The 19817-nt window shown below is 37.3% G+C and overlaps 1 protein-coding gene across 2 annotated transcripts in view; it reads left to right on the top strand.

The window, feature by feature from the left end:
* LOC110949666 (galanin receptor type 1-like) overlaps positions 1 to 13780 on the top strand; it is a 39362-nt gene extending 25582 nt beyond the window's left edge. For both annotated transcript variants that reach the window (XM_051957261.1, XM_051957260.1), the window contains one exon: positions 8190 to 13780. In XM_051957261.1, coding sequence (XP_051813221.1) covers positions 10678 to 12267 — 1590 coding nt within the window. In that variant the 5' untranslated portion in view covers positions 8190 to 10677 and the 3' untranslated portion in view covers positions 12268 to 13780. The remainder of the gene's footprint in view (positions 1 to 8189) is intronic.
* Positions 13781 to 19817: the final 6037 nt, after the last annotated feature.

Below are 19817 nucleotides of genomic sequence, written 5' to 3'. Positions count from 1 at the left end.
GCCTTTAATAAACTAATATGTTTACCTCAGTTTTTTAATGTTGCGACTTTGCCTGCCCGGTGAAGCCGATATTTGTCTCTTTGCATTGATTGTACTTTAATATTTCCTTTATTCACGTGTTAAACAATCTGTTGTGATTATAAAACATTTTTGTTATGAGAAAGACCCATGCTAGGATTTGTTCCAGCACCATACATTCATTTAAAACCAAATAAATTATGAGGAAAAAAAGTTTTTAACCGTCATATACATCCAACGTTATTAATGTTTAGAGCAGAATGTTAATTAGTAAGTAAATATAAAAAAAATTAAAGATATAGCTACAGTTATAAACTAAATAATTATAATTTTAAAAGTTATATTTTATTATTGTATTCTTTCCACACTCTTTTGTTTTCCTCCTCCAGTCCAATAGGTGGCGGTAAAATTCCAGGAAATGACAAAAAATTGGAGTGAAGGCAGGCATACTAATATTAAACTTTCAAAATTATGGCATCAGAATTGGAAAAGGAACAAAAATTTGACATCTGCATGAATTATAAAAGAAAACTCAGAGTATTTCTGTGGAGGACAAAGTGATTCACATTCAAAAGGAGAGAAAAACATTTTAAAAAACGATGCTGAATAAACCACCAGATCTGATAAACATGTATGACCAAGACCATTAAGAGTTTTATAAATCAATAAAGAGATTTCGAAATCATTTTTGAAACAGAAATTGGTTTCATATCTGCAATTTCTGTTTGTTGCTTTTCTGCAATGTCCCTATATTTTTTTGCACTATCCTACTGCATTAAAACTGCAAAATCACCAGCTGTGGGATTAATAAATATCTATCTTATGTCAATTTAACTTAAATAAGGCCTCTATTATATTGGCTTATAGTACTGTAGCATGCATTGATTTGAGAGGGAAACAGTCTGGCAGTGCTTTCCAAATAATGAATATGCATTTTCGGTTATGTGGTGTTACCAGCACTGGAAAAAATGAGAACTTTACATAATATAGATATTGAACTTAGATTTCAACAGATTTTTTTTTCGTATTTTAACAGAATCTGGTGCAAATTTTTGACAAAACGTGTAGAATAAAATGAAATTTGATTAAATGTGAAGATTTAAGCTTAGATTTGTTTATTTTTGTTGATTAAACTTTAGATCACACGTGAGTAGTTCAAGGAATGTCGGAAAACTGCAGCTGAAATGATCATTTTAATGCCGCAATCAGATTTACAGGTCGTCTTAACCCTCCTGTTGTCTTCATTTACGGGCACAAAAAAAAAAAAAAAATGCTTCCTTGTCTGAAAAAAACCCAAACATTCTGCATAAAATTTCCCCAAATTTCTGAAAACTTGCAAAACCTTCAGGAAGAAAATTTCAAAAATTCATTAAAAATTTCCCTTGAAAGTTTTTTTTTTTTAAAAATCCCCTGAATTTGGCAAGAAAATTCTTGTAAATATTTTTTAAAAAATGACTAAAAATCTTCCTCAAAAAATCCAGAAATATCTAAAATGATTACATATATATCAGTAAAATTTCTAATTTTTTTTAAGAACATTCAGAAAAAAATCAACCAAAATCCAGCGAAATTCGCTGGATTTTGGTTGATTTTTTTCTGAATGTTCTTAAAGAAATATTTTTTGTAATATTTCTTTTTTCCACCAAAAAATGTTCAAACATTTCTCAAAAATGTTGAAAATGTGGACATCAGAAATTTTACTGTGAGGAAAAAAAAATATTTTCAGGGACCAAAACTTCCGCTTTGTTCTAATTAAGCTGTAGAAAATTCAGCTAGAGTCAAAAAGGGTATCGATTTGATAAATAAAATACTAATGGAACCGAGAAGGAAGAGTCAAGTAATTATACAGAGATTAAGAATTGGTCAGACAAAGTTCTGTCACCGAGGTCTTCATCCTACTGTGTGAATTACCCTGAGATGACACAAGTGATAAATCTGACGTGTATAAATGAAGCTGAACTGAGCTGAAGCTGAGACATCTAACTGGCCATTTTAATCATCCATTTATTCATTATCTATACACCCGTAGAAAATCCACACATGCAGAAGGAGAACATGCAAACTCCACGCAGAAAGATCCCAGTGCTTACCCCCGAGCCTCTGTACAGCCCCATTTTAATCAGCATCAAGAAATAAAGAGACAGTGGAGAATTTGTTCCGATTTCATGCTGGTGGAAGGGAGAGCAAGCTGGGATGATTATAAACTGTAACAGAACCAGATAATAATTTACCTTTAAAGCTAGAATGAAGCAGTGATGCAGGCAGTAACATAAATAAAGGCTACTTACTGGTCACAAGGGTTCAAACCCCACTAAAAATGAAAGGATTTGGGAAAGTCGCAAAATGAAAAAGGGGAGTTTTTGCACAATCATAACAGATATGATGAAATAACTGATAATTAATGACTGGATTATGAAGCAGACAGTTTAAATCCCAGCTGTTCCACCTCAGTATTCTATTGATTTCAAAATTTTGGATCATTTTCAGTCAAGTATATTAAAAAACACATTTTATCTCCAGGCTGATATGAACATAATGATGTGAAATGTGCTAATATTTACATATGGATCAAAAAATCCAGAGACAACAAACATATCATCTCCCAGAAATAAAAACAACGGCAGATCTCATTCTTTAAATTTTTTGCTGTATTTGTATGGGTTTCTATGTTGTTTTGTTGGTGTTTTTTTTTATGGTTTTGCACCAGATATGGGATTTTTTTGTCATCACTTTTGTTAGTGCTTGTCTTTGTTTCATCTTGTTTGATTTTCTTTTTCTGTCTCTTTGGTGTCCTATTTTTCCAGATGTGTGTTGTTAAAATTTGGACACCAACAAAGAGCTCTGAGTCATTTTAATGCGGAAAAAAATGTTTATGAGGCTCACGAAATATATGTATGTTGTGTTACAAAGAAATCAAATTTCTAAATCGGATCAAGTACAGTTTTTCCTAAACCTATTATCAAATAGCTCGCTAAAACAAAGAGCTAATATTGGATATATGAATATTTTAGGTAGATGAAAAGTGGACCGACGTGGCGGATGTGGTAAAAAAATAATTTCAAAGCCTTGTCTGGGTTATAAAAAGAAAAGTGGAAGATCAAATAAATAATAAAAACTGAGGTTTCACATCAGTATTTCACTTGTGCTGTTTTGTTTGTATGGTTGTTTGAATATGTTAAAATATTAACATGACTTATCTTCTATAATTTCTGTTTTTTGGACAATACAAATATAAAGTGTTTTATTTTTAAAGTAGAAAAAAATTTAAAAACATGTTAAAAAGAAGGTGTATTCAGACCATTTGTATTTTTTATTTTTCTGAAGATTTATTCTTAATTTTCATTCTTTGATATCTTAAAATCGAGAGGTTAATATTTCTAGAATTGCAACAGGTTGGGAGCTGAAGCCTTGTAGTGACACTATATATTGCTCCATGATAAAAAATTATTAGCTAATTCTTACAGCTATTTAAAAAAATACTGAAAACATTGTATTCAATTAAAATGTAAAAAAAAAACTGTTAAATGTCATCAGGGTTTTCAGAATTGCTCTTTGTCTGGTCCCTCACCTAGAACCAATTGGCCTTGGGAGACCCTACCAGGAGCTATTGCCCCGGACAACATAGTTCCCAGGATCACAGGGACACTCAAACCCCTCCACCGCGATAAGGTGGCGATTCTTTAGAGGGGAACACAGAACACACAGGACGCGAGACAGGAGGGGAAAGGAAAGAAAAGCAGGACTAGAAAGAATAGAAAGAAAGAGTAGTAGGGAAAGGAAACGATGGAAGGAAAGGGAAGAAATAGAGAGGATGAGGGTGACAGAGGTTGAAGAGGTGAGGAGAAAGGAGGCAGAAGGGGTGAGGAAATGGAGGAAGGAGGAGGCTACTCCGCCTTCTTGTTGCCCTTGAGCCAACTCCAGAAGCTCTTTTTCTTATTCTTGGCTCTTTTCTCCTGCTCCTGTTGTTCATTTGCTTCTGCTTGTTCATTTGTCTCCTCGATCACCTCATCACTTGTTTTTTCGTTGCTCTTTCTACCTTTGGTCCTCCTAAAAAACTTGAAAAGTCTCTTTTTGTTTTTCTTTTGGATCCAAAGGTCCTGCAGTTCCTGATTATTTTGTATTTGTTGTTTGATTCTTTCCTGCAGGTCTTTTTGTCTCCTGAGCAGTTCCTGATTTGCTCTGGTCTGCTCTTCCATGAACTTAACGTTCTCCACCATCTCTTGATTCTTGCAAGATTCTTGGAAGAGCATTTCCTCCAGCTTTTTGATCTGGAGGGATCTCTCGTTGTTCTGGTCTTGGAGTTGTGATTTCTCTGTCTGGAGAGTTTCAATCTGATCAGTCTTGAACTTGATGTCCGCTTGGATGTTGACTTTCTCAGTCAGCCTGATCTTCTCCTCCAGTCTTTGAGTCTTTTCTACCAATGCCTGATTTTCTTTCTGCAGCTTGTTGTTTTCTTCCTGCATTTTTTATTCTCTATCACCAAGGATTCGACTTGCATTTTCAAGTCCCCATTTTCTTGGTAGTCAGGTTCTCTGTGAACCATGGCATCGGCCGAATTCATGGTCGCAGTCTGGGTCTGGCAAGAGGCCTGATCTTCGTTTTTTTGGCTCTTGGCCTCCAGCTCGGCTTGTAGCAACAAGCTGATTAGCTTTCTCTGCAGAGACAGCAGTTCTTCCAGTTTGCTTAATCTGGTCTGGCTGGCCTCTTCCTGCTGGAATGACTGCTCCTTTTCAACCAGGAGTTCTATCAAACTATAAAATTTCTTGTAAAGTCCAGGCCTTTTGAAGCCTTTGGAAGCAGCCTGCTCTGGTGTAATGTTGAACCGAACTTCACGTTCTGGTTGTGTTCTCTGAGCCATGGTGATGGAAATAAAGTCCTGAGTGTTCTCCAGAAATGAGGAAATAATCCAACGGTTTGTCGATGCTGTCATCTGTTCGATTGCAACAAGAAAACAGCTGTTATAACCTAAGTACCTAGGTTACATTCCTGCATTTTCAACAGTTGTGGATGAATTCTACAGCAGAGTTCTAGAATCTTTCTTGTGTTTTTCAATTGTCTGTTGATCTAAAAAAAACAGATCTCTCTCTCTCTCTCTCTCTCTCTCTCTCTCTCTCTCTCTCTCTCTCTCTCTCTCTCTCTCTCTCTCTCTCTCTCTCACACACACACACACACACACACACACACACACACACACACACACATGTTTGTACTTCTATCTTAGTGAGGACATCCATAGGCGTAATGCATTTCCTAGAGCCTTACCCTAACCTTAACCATCACAACTGATTGCCTAAACTTAATCCTTACCCTAACCCTAACCAAACCTCAATTCATACCTGTTCTCTAAAAACAAGTCTTCACCCTCAAACATGGCTATTTCAAAGTGAGGACCGGCCAAAATGTCCTCACTTTGATAGTTAAATGCAGAAAATGGTACTCACCATGTAGCAAGTACAAGAACACACACACACACACACACACACACACACACACACACACACACACACACACACACACATGTTTGTTTTTCTATACCAGTGGGGACTTACCATTGACTCCCATTCATATCTAACTCCTAACCCTTACCCTAACCCTAACCTTAACCATCACCAAATCAATGCCTAACCCTAAACAAACGTTTTTGCACTTTTACATTTTTTATTAACAACAATATGGCAAAGAAAACGGTGTTGCCACCCGTGGGGACCTCATTTTAGGTCCCCACCGTAAGACAAGTCCCCACCTTTATAGCAAATAGTCAGGTCAAAGTCCCCACCGGTATAGCAGAAACAAGTACACACACACACACACACACACACACACACACACACACACACACACACACACACACACACACACACACACACACACTCAAAAACACTTCCTTCCAGTTTAGGTTCAGTTTTGTGACTTTCCCAAACAAATAAAACCCATTTTATGCTAGCTTCAGCTAAAGCATTCACAGGGAAAACTCATTTTTTTCTCTGAATACATTTAAAACTGAGGCAACAAACTTGGGCAATTTCTAAAGTGACTGGAAAAAAATTCCAATGTGCTTTCACAAGTCTCCTGGCCAAGTCTGGGTGATATACAATGCATGTGCTTCTTGCATTTTGCATATCCAGCTCTTTATTCCTGACCCTGCTGGTTACAGATATCCAGACCAGGTGACTCTCACCTTGCTTTGCTCCTAAGAAAAATAGTGACACTGGGAAAAAAATCAGTATATAGATATATTTATTCTCATGCCAGGATACATTTGTGATCTACGTCTTTACAGTTTTCTGCCTGAGGTTTGCAGAGATGTGAGTGATGACAGCAGGCTTTGTGGATTAAGCATGGCCTGAGTCACAAAGTGCGTGACTGCAGATTACTCCCACAGCACCTCTTTCTGAGTGGAATAACTCTCCCTTGGAAGTTAAGAGCCCCAGAGAGCTGACGCTGGCCAGTGGCTTCAGCTGCCTACTTACCATTCAATATCATCACTCATAGGTGTAGATTTCAGGGGGGGAACATGTCCCCTTCAGTATTTCAAACTTGTGCATTTGTGCCTCCCAGTAAAACCCAAACAAAGCAAAAAGCACTAAATTGTTGACTCGTGGTGTCTGACCTTTGCACTTTCCTTTAGATAAATGACCTTTTGGCCATAAATGGATGCAAAAGAAACTAAATCGTTACCTAAAAATGCATCAGAATGCAGGAAATTAGGTCTTTAATGCCATTTCCTAAATCATCTTCGCCATTAACGTTGAGAACAAAATACAGCTCTTCCTGACATCAGAGTTATTTTCTCCCTGCCTTAAGTGTAACTCTGTCTCCGATGAACACCAGCAAAGCAAAGCACAGGTGAGAAATAATGAAGAGGGCAAGGGTCAGGGTAAAATTACTTGTGCAGCTTGGAATTAATGACACTTTCTTAAAGATTTCGCAGCTATGGCTCCATTTCCCAGAAGAACTGATGTGATCATGATAATGATCCATAACTGCTCTTTCATCAAAAACTAATAAACCGCTTTTATCAAAGAAAAAACATTGAGGAAGCGCACATGAGTTAAACATCTGTTCCATGATGACTCCCTTTCTTGTGAAAAACAGACATATTATTGCTAATTTTGCTCACACCTTGAGATCAGCACAAAAGCTTCGTGCCACTCAGCGCTACAAGAGGGTGTCGGACAAAAAGGTACTCTCACTGCAAGTAGCTGAAAAACCGCATCGCTCATTCAGTCAGTCAGTCAGTCACTCATTTATAAACAAAGATGCTGCTCACTCTGCCCGAGTGCAGGCAGTGCAGCCTCATTTCGCTCCATTGGCTGTTATCTATTTGACACAGATGGAGGGAGAGTATGGAGTCACAGAAGTGCCACAATAAAATATGAATCTGTTAAAAATAAGGTAATAAATGTGTAAATATAAAGAGAAATAAATAAATGTGTAAATACGGGCTGCTCAGTGGGTAGTGGTTAGCACTTTCGCCTTGCAGCAAGAAGATCCCTGATTTGAATCCCGGGGTGGGCCTGGGATCTTTCTGCATGGAGTTTGCATGTTCTCCCTGAGCATGCGTGGGTTTTCTCCGGGCACTCCGGCTTCCTCCCACAGTCCAAAAATATGCTGAGGTTAATTGAGTACTCTAAATTGTCCGTAGGTGTGAATGTGAGTGTGATTGTGATTGTTCATCTGTGTATGTAGCCCTGTGACAGACTGGCGACCTGTCCAGGGTGTCCCCTGTCTTCGCCCGAGTCAGCTGGGATAGGCTCCAGCACCCCCCGCGACCCTAATGAGGATAAAGCGGTGTATAGAGGGAGGATGGATGGATGGATGGATGGATGGATGGATGGATGGATGGATGTGTAAATACAAAGATAAAGAAAGAAAGAAAGAAATGTGTAAATAAAAAGAGAACTAAATAAATAAATCAGCTAAAAATAAGGAAATAAATGTGTAAGTATAAAGAGGAATAAATAAATAAATAAATAAACAAAAAGGGAAATTTTGTCTTTGCTTTGCCCTTTTCTCTGTTTTTTTCCTTTTATTTTTCCATTTTGTCATTGTCTTTTCCATTTTTCATTTGCTTTTTCATTTTGTCATTGCTTTTTCTGTTTTGCATTTACTTTCACTTGATGGACTGAGCTGTCAATTAAAATGCTCTGGGTGGGGCTTTCTGATCACAGAATTCCTGCCTGACGCCAGCTCCTAGCACCGCTAAAGTGAAGCGATGTCACTGTGGCGCTTCGATTGATTCTACCAGCAGACACTGAAAGGACTCTGATAGTTCAGTAAGTTAATGTTTATTTTCTTAATGGTACCGGGTTTAATGCACTTTATATACACCTGTAGTATCATTGTGTACCATGCACTCCAAATGTCGATGGAGTTTATTTGTGTGTATGTTGACCAGAGATAGAGTTAGCATCCAGTCAATATTAGCTTTAATGTGAATTAGCAATGCTATCCGAGCTAGCTGCTCAGTCATAGCCTGATTAAAGGTAATGTAGCATTAGCTAACAATGTTTGTGTTGACTTTCATGTACACAGTTGAAGTGTGTTGTGTTCGTGTAATGTGGTACATTTAGTTCATAAAACTGTCAGTGGAGATGTTGGTTCATATTAATGTAACCTTCAGAAAACCTGAATGTGATTAAAACAGTAAGGTGAAGGTTCTGTGTTGCCAGTAGTCATGAATATCTGCTGAGTCTCTGAAGTTAAACTGAAGAAAACAGTAAATCTACTTTCTAGTTGTTAACATTGTTTAATGACTGATTTACATGTTGTGGTACATATCCTGCAGTGTAGACTGGAAAAATAAACTCCCACAATATGACCAAAGTAATGAGCAGCGCCGCAGACTGCAGAAACAACACCAAAATGGAGATTATTAAAAAGGTCTTCTACTGAGAAGTGTGAGCATTGCTACATTTAACCTCTAGACTGATTCGTCCAGGTGCATAGGATTCAATTAAATTCAATTTTATTTATACAATTACAATTCCAGTCGAATTGTCTCAAGACGCTTTACAGAACCCATATGCCTGACCCCCAGAGCAAGCCCCAAGGCGACAGTGGCAAGGAAAACACCCTTTTAACAGGAAAAAAACCTGGAGCAGAAACCATTTTCTTTATGTGGGGGGACCCATCTGCTTGCTGGTCGGGCAGGTTGAGAGGGACAGAAGAGGTGAAGAGGTAGAGAGGTAGAGGTAGAGTGACAGAGGCAGAGAAGGAGGGATGGGAGAAGAGGGGGGTGGGGAACAAGGAACATATAACACACAGTTGGATACATGTATGATAAGAAAGATGATGCAAAGTACAAGCTAACATTGAAATTGATTCACAGTTTACTGTTATGATGTACAGCTGTGACAGTAAATATACTACATACACCCCCTGTCGAAAGCTTTGAGACACTTTCTCATTCAAATAAATTAGAACCTGTCTCAAAACTTTTGACAGGGGGTGTACATAGCTGGCAGTAAAATTCAAACAGCATGTAGATTAGAATAGGAGATGAAATTAATTCCTTCATTGCATTTTGTACCACCGTCTGTTGTTGGACTTAATGGGTTTCAGCTATCCTTAATGGCTTTTAGCTTTCTGTGAAATGAGAGACCTCTTACCACGCCAGGTGAGTTCCACTTAGCGAAAAACATTGTCCAAAATGTGCATTGAAGAAAAATGCTAATGCAGCATGCAACTTTGAGACCAAGTTAAAACTCTCATTTATTTTGTTCTGGTTAGAAAGGGTTCATTTTAGCCAGTCCTGCACAAAAACATTTCTGAGCTGTTCAGCTGGTGATGAATTGTCAAGCACTGAGATGATCTAGATGTGGCTTTAAAGGAGAATGATCCGACAGCAGTACACAGGCTCTCCTGTGACCGGTGACTACAAAAGGCATCTTAAAATGCAGCTTTATTTAAATGACACAATGCCACAGAAGACGAGAACAGGCTGTTGCCATGCTGGCTTGTTATTTCAGGCTGTCGCCAGGGACTTGAATGTCTACAACTCCAGCATTTGTCAAAAGTGTTGCAGACAAGTCAGCATCGACAAACCTTGTTAACTATTATTATTTATGTGTAGTACATGTTGAACTGCTTTTTGGTCTATGGTACCACTCTGGAACTGCTATAATTAACATTTTTGGTTGTTTCATGATGTCAATTATAGTGTCAAAGTGTTGTGTGTTGGAACAACAAATACTTATTCTTATAGGCTTGAAAGCAAGGGTGTCAAACATGTGGCCCACGGGCCAAAACTGGCCTGCCAGAGGGTCCAATCTGGCCCATAGGACGAGTTTGAAAAAGTGCAAAAATTACAGAGAAGATATTAACTGCAAATTGTAAATATGCTAAACTAGAAATTTAAAATAATTTCTAAACCTTGACAAGTTGATCAAGTAAAATACTATGTCGCTAATTGTTCTTTTGTCTTTCTGTATCTCATTTTTGTAATATTTTGTGTCTTTGTCTATTCTTGTCTGACTTTTGCTGTCCATCATTTAAATCCGGACTTTGTCTGTCTAAATGAGACACACTTGTCTTGCTCAAGCATTGAACTGTTTGGATACTCTTGGTTTGGACATAATCGCGTTACGCATAGAAAAGCTGTTAAAGCTTCAGGTGGTGTGGGGATTTTTGTTAGAAATGTAGTTCTTGAGCAGTTTTATGTTAGAATTGTTGATAAGACTATCGATGGCTTATTGTGTCTGCTTTTTGAAAACACTTCAGTCTTTTGCTCTAATCTCTTGTTACTTGCCACCTGAAACATCGACTTTTGGAAGAAATGCAGAATGTTTTTTTGGACATTTATTGTCGTTATTGTATCGACTTGACGTGGATTGTTCTTATTTGTGTGGGGATTTTAATGCCCGTATCTCTAATTTAAAAGATTATATTGATACAGATGAAATCCCTATTAGAAATGCATTAGATTTAAGTTCCAATAAACATGGTGAGGCGTTTATTGAGTTTCTAAAAGATGCAAAATGCTGTGTGCTCAATGGAAGATTAAACTCAGACGCAGATAATTTTACTTCTGCGTCTGTTAGGGGAAAGGCTGTTGTAGATTATATTATAACACCACACAAAGATATAAAGTCTTGTCTTGAAATTAATGTCTACACGCCTTCAGAGCTTGCGGAAAAGATTGGTTCTGAAGCCTTAGATCTAATTGGCCCTCAATCCAGACTTCCTGATCACTCTTTGTTAAGTCTTAAGTTTAGAACTGGAGAGTTTGTTTTGCCTAAGCAAGATAATTCTAATTTACCTAGGAAAATTATCAGAAGATGTTTCTCCTCAAAATTCTTGTCCACTGATGACTGTGCAGTTACCTTGACCAGTATTCAAAATAGATTTGTAAAAGAAATCGAAACACAGCAAAACATGGATACAACTTACAAAAAACTTTGTGATATTATACATAAAGAAATGGGATGCTCTGAGAGGAAAACGGGACACAGGCCAAAATACTATAAAATAAACCAGCCATACTGGAATGAAGAGCTTCACAATCTTTGGACTAAAGCTAGAGTAGCTGAAAAACTTTATTTAAAATCTAGAGTCCCTATTGAAAAAATCACTTTAAAATGTGAATTTAAAAAACATCAACAGTACTTTGATAGAAAGTTAAGATTTATTAAAAGAAATTTCAGAAGAGGGCAGAGCATTACCCTGCAAAATCAGCAATTAAACTCAAAACTCTTCTGGAGAGAAATTAATAAATTAGGACCGCAAAACAGTAAGATGATCCCCATGGAAGTTGTTACAGCCAATGGAGAGGTTTGTTTTGATAAGGAGACCATAATGATGAAATGGGAACATGACTATAGTGCCCTTTATGGTTGTCATAAAGTATCTTTTAATGATGATTTCTTAAAACAAATTTGTTTACAGAAAGTTAATTTGGAAAGTGAAATGTTGAATACAATGCTGGGTCGTAACGATTTGTTAAATCTCGATATAACAGTTGAAGAGGTACAAAGAACCATAAGCTCAGCTAAACCAAATAAAGCTGTAGGTATTGAGCAGCTCCCGAATGAAGCTCTTAAAGCTCCTTCATTGGTCAATGTTTTGCACTGTCTTTTTCAAGCCTGCTTTGATCATGCCGTTATTCCATCAGTGTGGTATCAGTCAGTTATAAAACCAATACCAAAATCAACTAAGTTGGATCCAAGAGAGCCACTTAATTATAGAGGTATCAGTCTAATCAGCACAGTGTACAAACTTTATTCTGCAATTCTTAATTGCACTGACTGACTGATTACTTTGAAACACATAATATTTTGGCTGATGAACAGAACGGCTTTAGAAGAGGCAGGGCTTGCATTGACCACATTTACGTCTTATCTTCAGTGGTAAGAGCTCGGCTTCAACAAAGGAAGTCCACTTTTGCTTGTTTTGTTGATTTCCAGAAGGCATTCGATTGAGTGAATAGGGATCTTTTATTATTTAAATTGTTAGGTTATGGTACAAATGGTAAGTTTTACAATGCAATCAAGTCCCTGTACAAAACCCCTGTTGCTTGTATCGAAGTCAATAATTTAAGAACTGGCTGGTTCCCTACTCCCTTTGGTGTAAAGCAGGGAGATGTTCTAACACCAACCTTATTCTCTCTATATATAAATGATCTGGTAACTGAAATCAAAGACGCTAGCCTGGGTATTTGCATTGATGATATCAATTTATGTATATTGTTGTATGCTGATGATATTATTTTAGTGGCAGAAAATGAAACAAATTTGCAGAATATTTTATCTATTCTGAATGCATGGTGTGGAAAATGGCGGCTTGCTATAAATCAGGATAAAACTCAGATTATGCATTTTAGGACAAGCAGGCAGTTGCGAAGTACTTATAATTTTATGTATGGATCCACCTCATTAGCATACACAAGTTCATATAAATACCTAGGACTAGTGTTTAACAAGTTCATGAGCTTTACAGAGGGAACTAAGCTACTCTCAGACTCAGCAGGCAGAGCTCTGGGTTCAATTGTGAGTAAGATGAAAGTTGTGCCTGATCTTACTTTCTCTGTATTTGCAAAACTGTTTGATTCATTGGTTGGTTCTGTTTTGTTTTACTCTGCCGGTGTGTGGGGTGCAAAGGAAGTTGAGCACATTAATGCTCTTCAAAATAGAGCAATTAGAATATTTTTAGGTGTGCATAAATTTACAACTAAATTAGCTTTACAAGGTGATATGGGTTGGGAGTCCTGCTTGATAAAGCAGAGAATTGAAATGATGCGTTTATGGAACCGCCTCACCCAGCTACCAGAGGATAGACTGACAAAGAAAGTTTTTTTATGGGACTGTTCAAATCAGCATCCTTGGGCCAGGGAAATGACTAAATTATTCTCTGATAATGATTTAAATTATATTAGTAGAAACAAACTTAAATGTAATTTAAATTTACGACATCAAAAGTTAACAGATGCTTTTAAAAAACAATGGAAATATGACATTTGTCAAAAAACAAAGTTAAGACATTATATTTACTTTAAGGAAGATTATAAAACAGAAAACTACAGGTCCGTCTCAAAAAATTAGCATATTGTGATAAAGTTCAGTATTTTCTGTAATGTACTGATAAACATTAGACTTTCATATATGTTAGATTCATTACACACAACTGAAGTAGTTCAAGCCTTTTATTGTTTTAATATTGATGATACTGGCCAAAAAGTAAAGAAAAACCAAAAATCCCTATCTCAAAAAATTAGCATATTCCATCCGACCAATAAAAGAAAAGTGTTTTTAATACAAAAAAAGTCAACCTTCAAATAATTATGTTCACTTATGCACTCAATACTTGGTCGGGAATCCTTTTGCAGAAATGACTGCTTCAATACGGCATGGCATGGAGGCAATCAGCCTGTGGCACTGCTGAGGTGTTATGGAGGCCCAGGATGCTTCGATAGCGGCCTTAAGCTCATCCACAGTGGTGGGTCTGGTGACTCTCAACTTCCTCTTCACAATATCCCACAGATTCTCTATGGGGTTCAGGTCAGGAGAGTTGGCAGGCCAATTGAGCACCGCAATACCATGGTCAGTAAACCATTTACCAGTGGTTTTGGCACTGTGAGCAGGTGCCAGGTCGTGCTGAAAAATGAAATCTTCATCTCCATAAAGCTTTTCAGCAGATGCAAGCATGAAGTGCTCCAAAATCTCCTGATAGCCAGCTGCATTGACCCTGCCCTTGATAAAACACAGTGGACCACCACCAGCAGCTGACATGGCACCCCACACCATCACTGATTGTGGGTACTTGACACTGGACTTCAGGCATTTTGGCATTTCCTTCTCCCCAGTCTTCCTCCAGACTCTGGTACCTTGATTTCCGAATGACATGCAAAATTTGCTTTCATCCAAAAAAAGTACTTTGGACCACTGAGCAACAGTCCAGTGCTGCTTCTCTGTAGCCCAGGTCAGGCGCTTCTGCCGCTGTTTCTGGTTCAAAAGTGGCTTGACCTGGGGAATGCGGCACCTGTAGCCCATTTCCTGCACACGCCTGTGCACGGTGGCTCTGGATGTTTCTACTCCAGACTCAGTCCACTGCTTCCGCGGGTCCCCCAAGGTCTGGAATCGGCCCTTCTCCACAATCTTCCTCAGGGTCCAGTCACCTCTTGTAGTTGTGCAGCGTTTTCTGTCACACTTTTTCCTTCCCACAGACTTTCCACTGAGGTGCCTTGATACAGCACTCTGGGAACAGCCTATTCGCTCAGAAATTTCTTTCTGTGTCTTACCCTCTTGCTTGAGGGTGTCAATGATGGCCTTCTGGACAGCAGTCAGGTCGGCAGTCTTACCCATGATTGCGGTTTTGAGTAATGAACCAGGCTGAGAGTTTTTAAAGGCCTCAGGAATCTTTTGCAGGTGTTTAGAGTTAACTCGTTGATTCAGATGATTAGGTTAATAGCTCGTTTCGAGTACCTTTTCATAATGTGCTAATTTTTTGAGACAGGGATTTTTGGTTTTTCTTTACTTTTTGGCCAATATCATCAATATTAAAACAACAAAAGGCTTGAACTACTTCAGTTGTGTGTAATGAATCTAACATATATGAAAGTCTAATGTTTATCAGTACATTACAGAAAATACTGAACTTTATCACAATATGCTAATTTTTTGAGAAGGACCTAGTTTAGTTTAGTTTAGTCTTTATTTAAGGGACAATGTACAGAAACATTAAGCTCACATGAGTCAGAGATGTGCTGCACCAGATTATAACTTATTAGCTAGTTTCCATCTGCAGTCCCTATAACATTAATAAATAACAGTGCTAATACAATAACAAATAAAAAAAACAATAAAATAAAACTCACACTTCTCACTACTGTCAGACCTTCACAATCAGACAGTTAACACGTCCAATTCCATTTGCTGTGTCACATTTTACATCAGTCCATTTAGCAATATAATTTACATAGCTCTACTAAGCAAAACAACTACATTGCATCACATCAATAAGTGCACCATATTATTCATGTTTAAATTTAATACAATTAATTTTTAAAAAATTAAATAAAATAAAAAAAATATAGAGAAGAATATAGAGAAGAGCTCAGTTCTTGGGTGGATCCAGGTCCAGGTTGGATGCGAAAAAACAGCATTACAGTCAGTGCTGACAAGTCTGACCATCCAATAACCACTTTCTTAGTTCCAGCGTAAAGACAGTATAACTCGATTGATTTTTAAGATCAGTGGGGAGACTATTTCATTTCTCCATAGCCTTGTATGAAAAGGTTGTTTGAGCATATTTAGTGTCTCTATATGGGACATTGCACTGCCCCCTGGAGAAGGAGCGAGTAACTCTAGTTGTGACTTGAGATCTCAGTTGGATGAATTTCTTCAGAGGAGCAGGTGCAGTGTTATTTAAGATTCTGTAAGCCAATCGGACCCTTGCAAACTTCTGAATATTTTCAAAATTTAATAATTTATATTTTTTCAAAATTTGACAATGATGGAACTGCCTTGATTTCCTGTCCAAGATTTTTAGAGCCTGTTTATGAATGGACTCTAAAGGTTTCAATGTAGTTTTGTCAGCCTGAGACCAGCATGTCACACAATAATAAAATCGAGACATAATCATTGCATTGAAAAACATTTTTGCTGCCTCCAAGGTCAATGAGTTCCTAATACATTTAAAAGTAACAATATTAAATTTTAAATTTTGACACATTTGTTTAACATGTTTTTTGAATGAAAGCTTTGGGTCTAGGATTACACCTAAGTATTTGTACTCTGTTACATTTTGAATTTGTTCTCCGTTCACACTGATAGTTGGATAATTAACTTTTTTATTATTATTACAGAAGTACATTGTTGCCGTTTTATTCACATTTAATGTTAGGCAACATTGTTGCAGCCATACCGCTACCTGCCCCATGGCCTCAGTGAGTTTAGAGGCCACCTCTTCAGCATTCTTCCCCCACGTATAAACGACTGTGTCATCTGCGTACATTTGGATGAAAATGTCATTCTGCACCACAGACGGCAGGTCATTTATATAAAGGGAGAAGAGCAAAGGGCCCATATTGGACCCCTGCGGCAGACCGATGTTAATGGCTGCAGTAGAAGAGGCGGCGTTGTCAACTCGAACAGCCTGAGAGCAATCGGACAGGTAGGACTCCAGCCATGTCAGGACATCCATGGACAGTTTATATTGTTACAATTTAGAGAGAAGAATAGAATGACTGACTATATCAAAGGCCTTTCACAAATCTAGAAAGGTTGCACTTACAACCCCTCCATTATCAAGTTTGGTTTTGATGTTTTCTAAAAGAAGACATTTCTGTTTCTGTTGAATGATTTCTTCTAAAACCAAACTGCATGGGATGTAAAAGGTCTTCAGCTTCTAGATGTTCAATGAGCTGTTTAGTGACAACCTTTTCAAGTGCCTTTGACACAACCGGAAGTATACTAATTGGTCTGTAATTACTTATATCTTTTTTGTCTCCTGTTTTATTAATTGGAATTACAATTGCAGTTTTCAATGCCTTTGGGAATGTGCTTTCATGAATAGATTGATTTATTAGCCTTGTGATAGGAATAGATAAACTACTTTTGTATGTTTTTAAAAAAATATTATTAAGTCCATAGATGTCCTGACACTTTGAATTTGACAAAGAGGTAAGGATTTTGCATACCTCTGTCTCATTTGTAATAGAAAATTTCAAGTCATTGGGACTACTCAAGTAGTTTTGACTCTTCAATGCTTGTGAAAAATTTTGACTGAGTGCTTGTGCTGATTCAATAAAATAATAATTGAAATAATTACTAACAGAGAGGCTGTCCGATATGATAGTATCATTCAGCCTCAATGTTATAATTTTGTTACTTGTTTTTTCTCTTCCTGAGAGTTTATCAACACTTTTCCATAACTGTTTGGTGTTTCCTTTCACTGCTTTAATTATTTCTAAATAAAAATCCGCTTTAGCTTTCCTAAGTTGCATTGTGACCTTGTTTCTGAGACTTTTAAAAATCATTCTATCTATATTTAGATGAGTTTTCAAAGATTTTTTAAGTGCCGAGTCTCTTTGTTTCATGAGGGTCCAAATCGTTTCATTAATCCACGGCAGCTTTTGCATTTTTTTTTACGTGGTTGAGTTAAAGTGTATTTAGCAACGATTTGTTTAATTTTGGATAAAAGCTCATCACATGAATGGTCAATGTCTGTCCAGTTAATTGTATCATTCCACGGGAGATTTTTAAATTCACCTGTATATTTTGTTACATTTATCGAGAAAACAAAGATCCCTATGTGCTCAGTTGAGAACTGGCACGTTACCTCTGGCAATTGAAGTTGGTAGGTATAAAGGTTTACCTGAAGAACAACGGCTATGTACGCTGTGTGACCTTAACGTGGTAGAAGATGAGCCACATTTTGTTCTTTATTGTCCCTGTTATTGTGAGTTAAGAAATATTTTGTTTGATGTATGCTTGGATCCAAATATTTTTTTGGCAAACAGAAAGTTCTATTTTGAGTTACCTTTTTAAAAATCATGTGTTTTCCATTCCCAAGTATCTATGTAAAGCCTGGGATAGAAGGCAAAGGTTGTTGTATCCAGTCTAATATGATTCTTGTTTATAAGTTGTGGTCTGCAGCCACATTATGTATTTTTTGTTAGTGTCTTGTAAGCCCATGTGGGCTGGGCACAAATGTGCATGACACTTTAATAAAATAAAATCAATCAATCAATCATGTTGTTTGTCTCACTTTTTTTTCATTTTGTGTTTCCTTCTTGCCTTGCTTGTGTTTTTTTGTTTCTCGCTTTTGTCATTTTGTTTATAGTTTTTGCCATTTTGTGTCTCATTTTTGTAGTATTTTGTCTTATTTTTGTTGTTTTTGTCTGGCTTTTGTCGTTTTGAGTATCCTCATTCATTCAGTTCCAGATACCTGTGAATCTAAATGTTTTGTGACTTTGTAGACACAGTGTGATCTGTAAGTTGTCATACACAAATGACAAACTGAAGCATAATACTGTGGAAATTTAGTTCATTTTCTTAAGAAATTTCAGGTTGTTTAAAATGTTTTGTAGTAAGATACGTCCTGTAATGTGAACATTTTCAGAACATATCTTTTTGCACTAAAACAAAGGAAAACATTTAGAGTTGTGGTTCTTTATCGGTTGTTGTGATCTGATTTTAAAGGTCTGGAACACTTGAGATCAAACTGGGCTGAATGTGGCCCCTGAATTAAAATGAGTTAGACATGCCTGCTTGAAAAGATAGATAAAATATGAACAAGAAGTTTTACCAAACTTGGACCGCCCGGCGACAAAGATGACCCCTGTGACCTTGAAAATTAGGTCAAAGTCACCAAATGCGCACTTGACCTGTATCTTATTATGGTACACCTGTGTACCAAATATGGTGAGGCTACATCAATATTTTATCGAGTTATCGCATGGAAACCAAATTGTTACAGACAAACAAGCAACCAACCAACCAACCAACCAACCAAGACCAGGCAGCTCAAAACAATACCTTCCGGAAAACGATGTTTGCCGGGCAGTAATAAACTATTAGATGCTGTATGTATATTCTCATTCAATGTTTATTCTCATTTATTGAGAAGTTTATTCTATGTTTCTGAACCTTGCGGTTTCTGCTCTTGTAATTGGAAATGTGCATAATTAGTTAAGATATAATTAATGTTCAGCATATAAAAATCACTGTCAGTTAATCTTTCTTTGATTAAGGTAATAATTGAATTTGACTTCAAAAGTATCACCTGTTAACAGCAGTGAAGTTAATCCATCAAATTACTGTTGACAGTGAGTGAAAAACTCAAATCCAGTTTTATTTTTTTATCTTTCTTTACATGTTTGCTCTCGATTTGAAGGTAAAATATCATACATACAGCAGGATCGTTATTCCCCTGTGTTGCATTGCTTTTAGGTCGATGTGATCGTGTGATACATGGACACTACAAAAACCTCTCCGGAGTGAAAAACCAATTACCACAGTTACATGTCTGTTCCCAGAAAAGCATTAGGGAAACAGCATGGGTTTTCCCAACAGGAGACCATGGCCTGACTTGCTGACACAAAATACCGCAAAATGTTCTATGGGTTCATGTGACCTTGGCAGCTCCCGAAGCGAAAAGAAAGGGAAAAGGAACAATTACCTTAATATTCACGTCTCATAGAATCACAGGCGATTGTTCTACTGGAAATCCAGTCTGCATCAGTGTAAAAAAGAACAACAACATGATAATTGTGGGAGATTAAATAGCTCATGGTAGGGGGTGGAGCCCAGCAATGAACTACAGATGTACAAAAGAGGTGATTTCTGCAGCAACATTTCACC

The sequence above is a fragment of the Acanthochromis polyacanthus genome, chromosome 12 (assembly GCF_021347895.1).
Source record: "Acanthochromis polyacanthus isolate Apoly-LR-REF ecotype Palm Island chromosome 12, KAUST_Apoly_ChrSc, whole genome shotgun sequence".
In the NCBI taxonomy this organism is placed as follows: Eukaryota; Metazoa; Chordata; class Actinopteri; family Pomacentridae; genus Acanthochromis; species Acanthochromis polyacanthus.
This window is presented reverse-complemented; position numbering and strand designations above follow the sequence as displayed.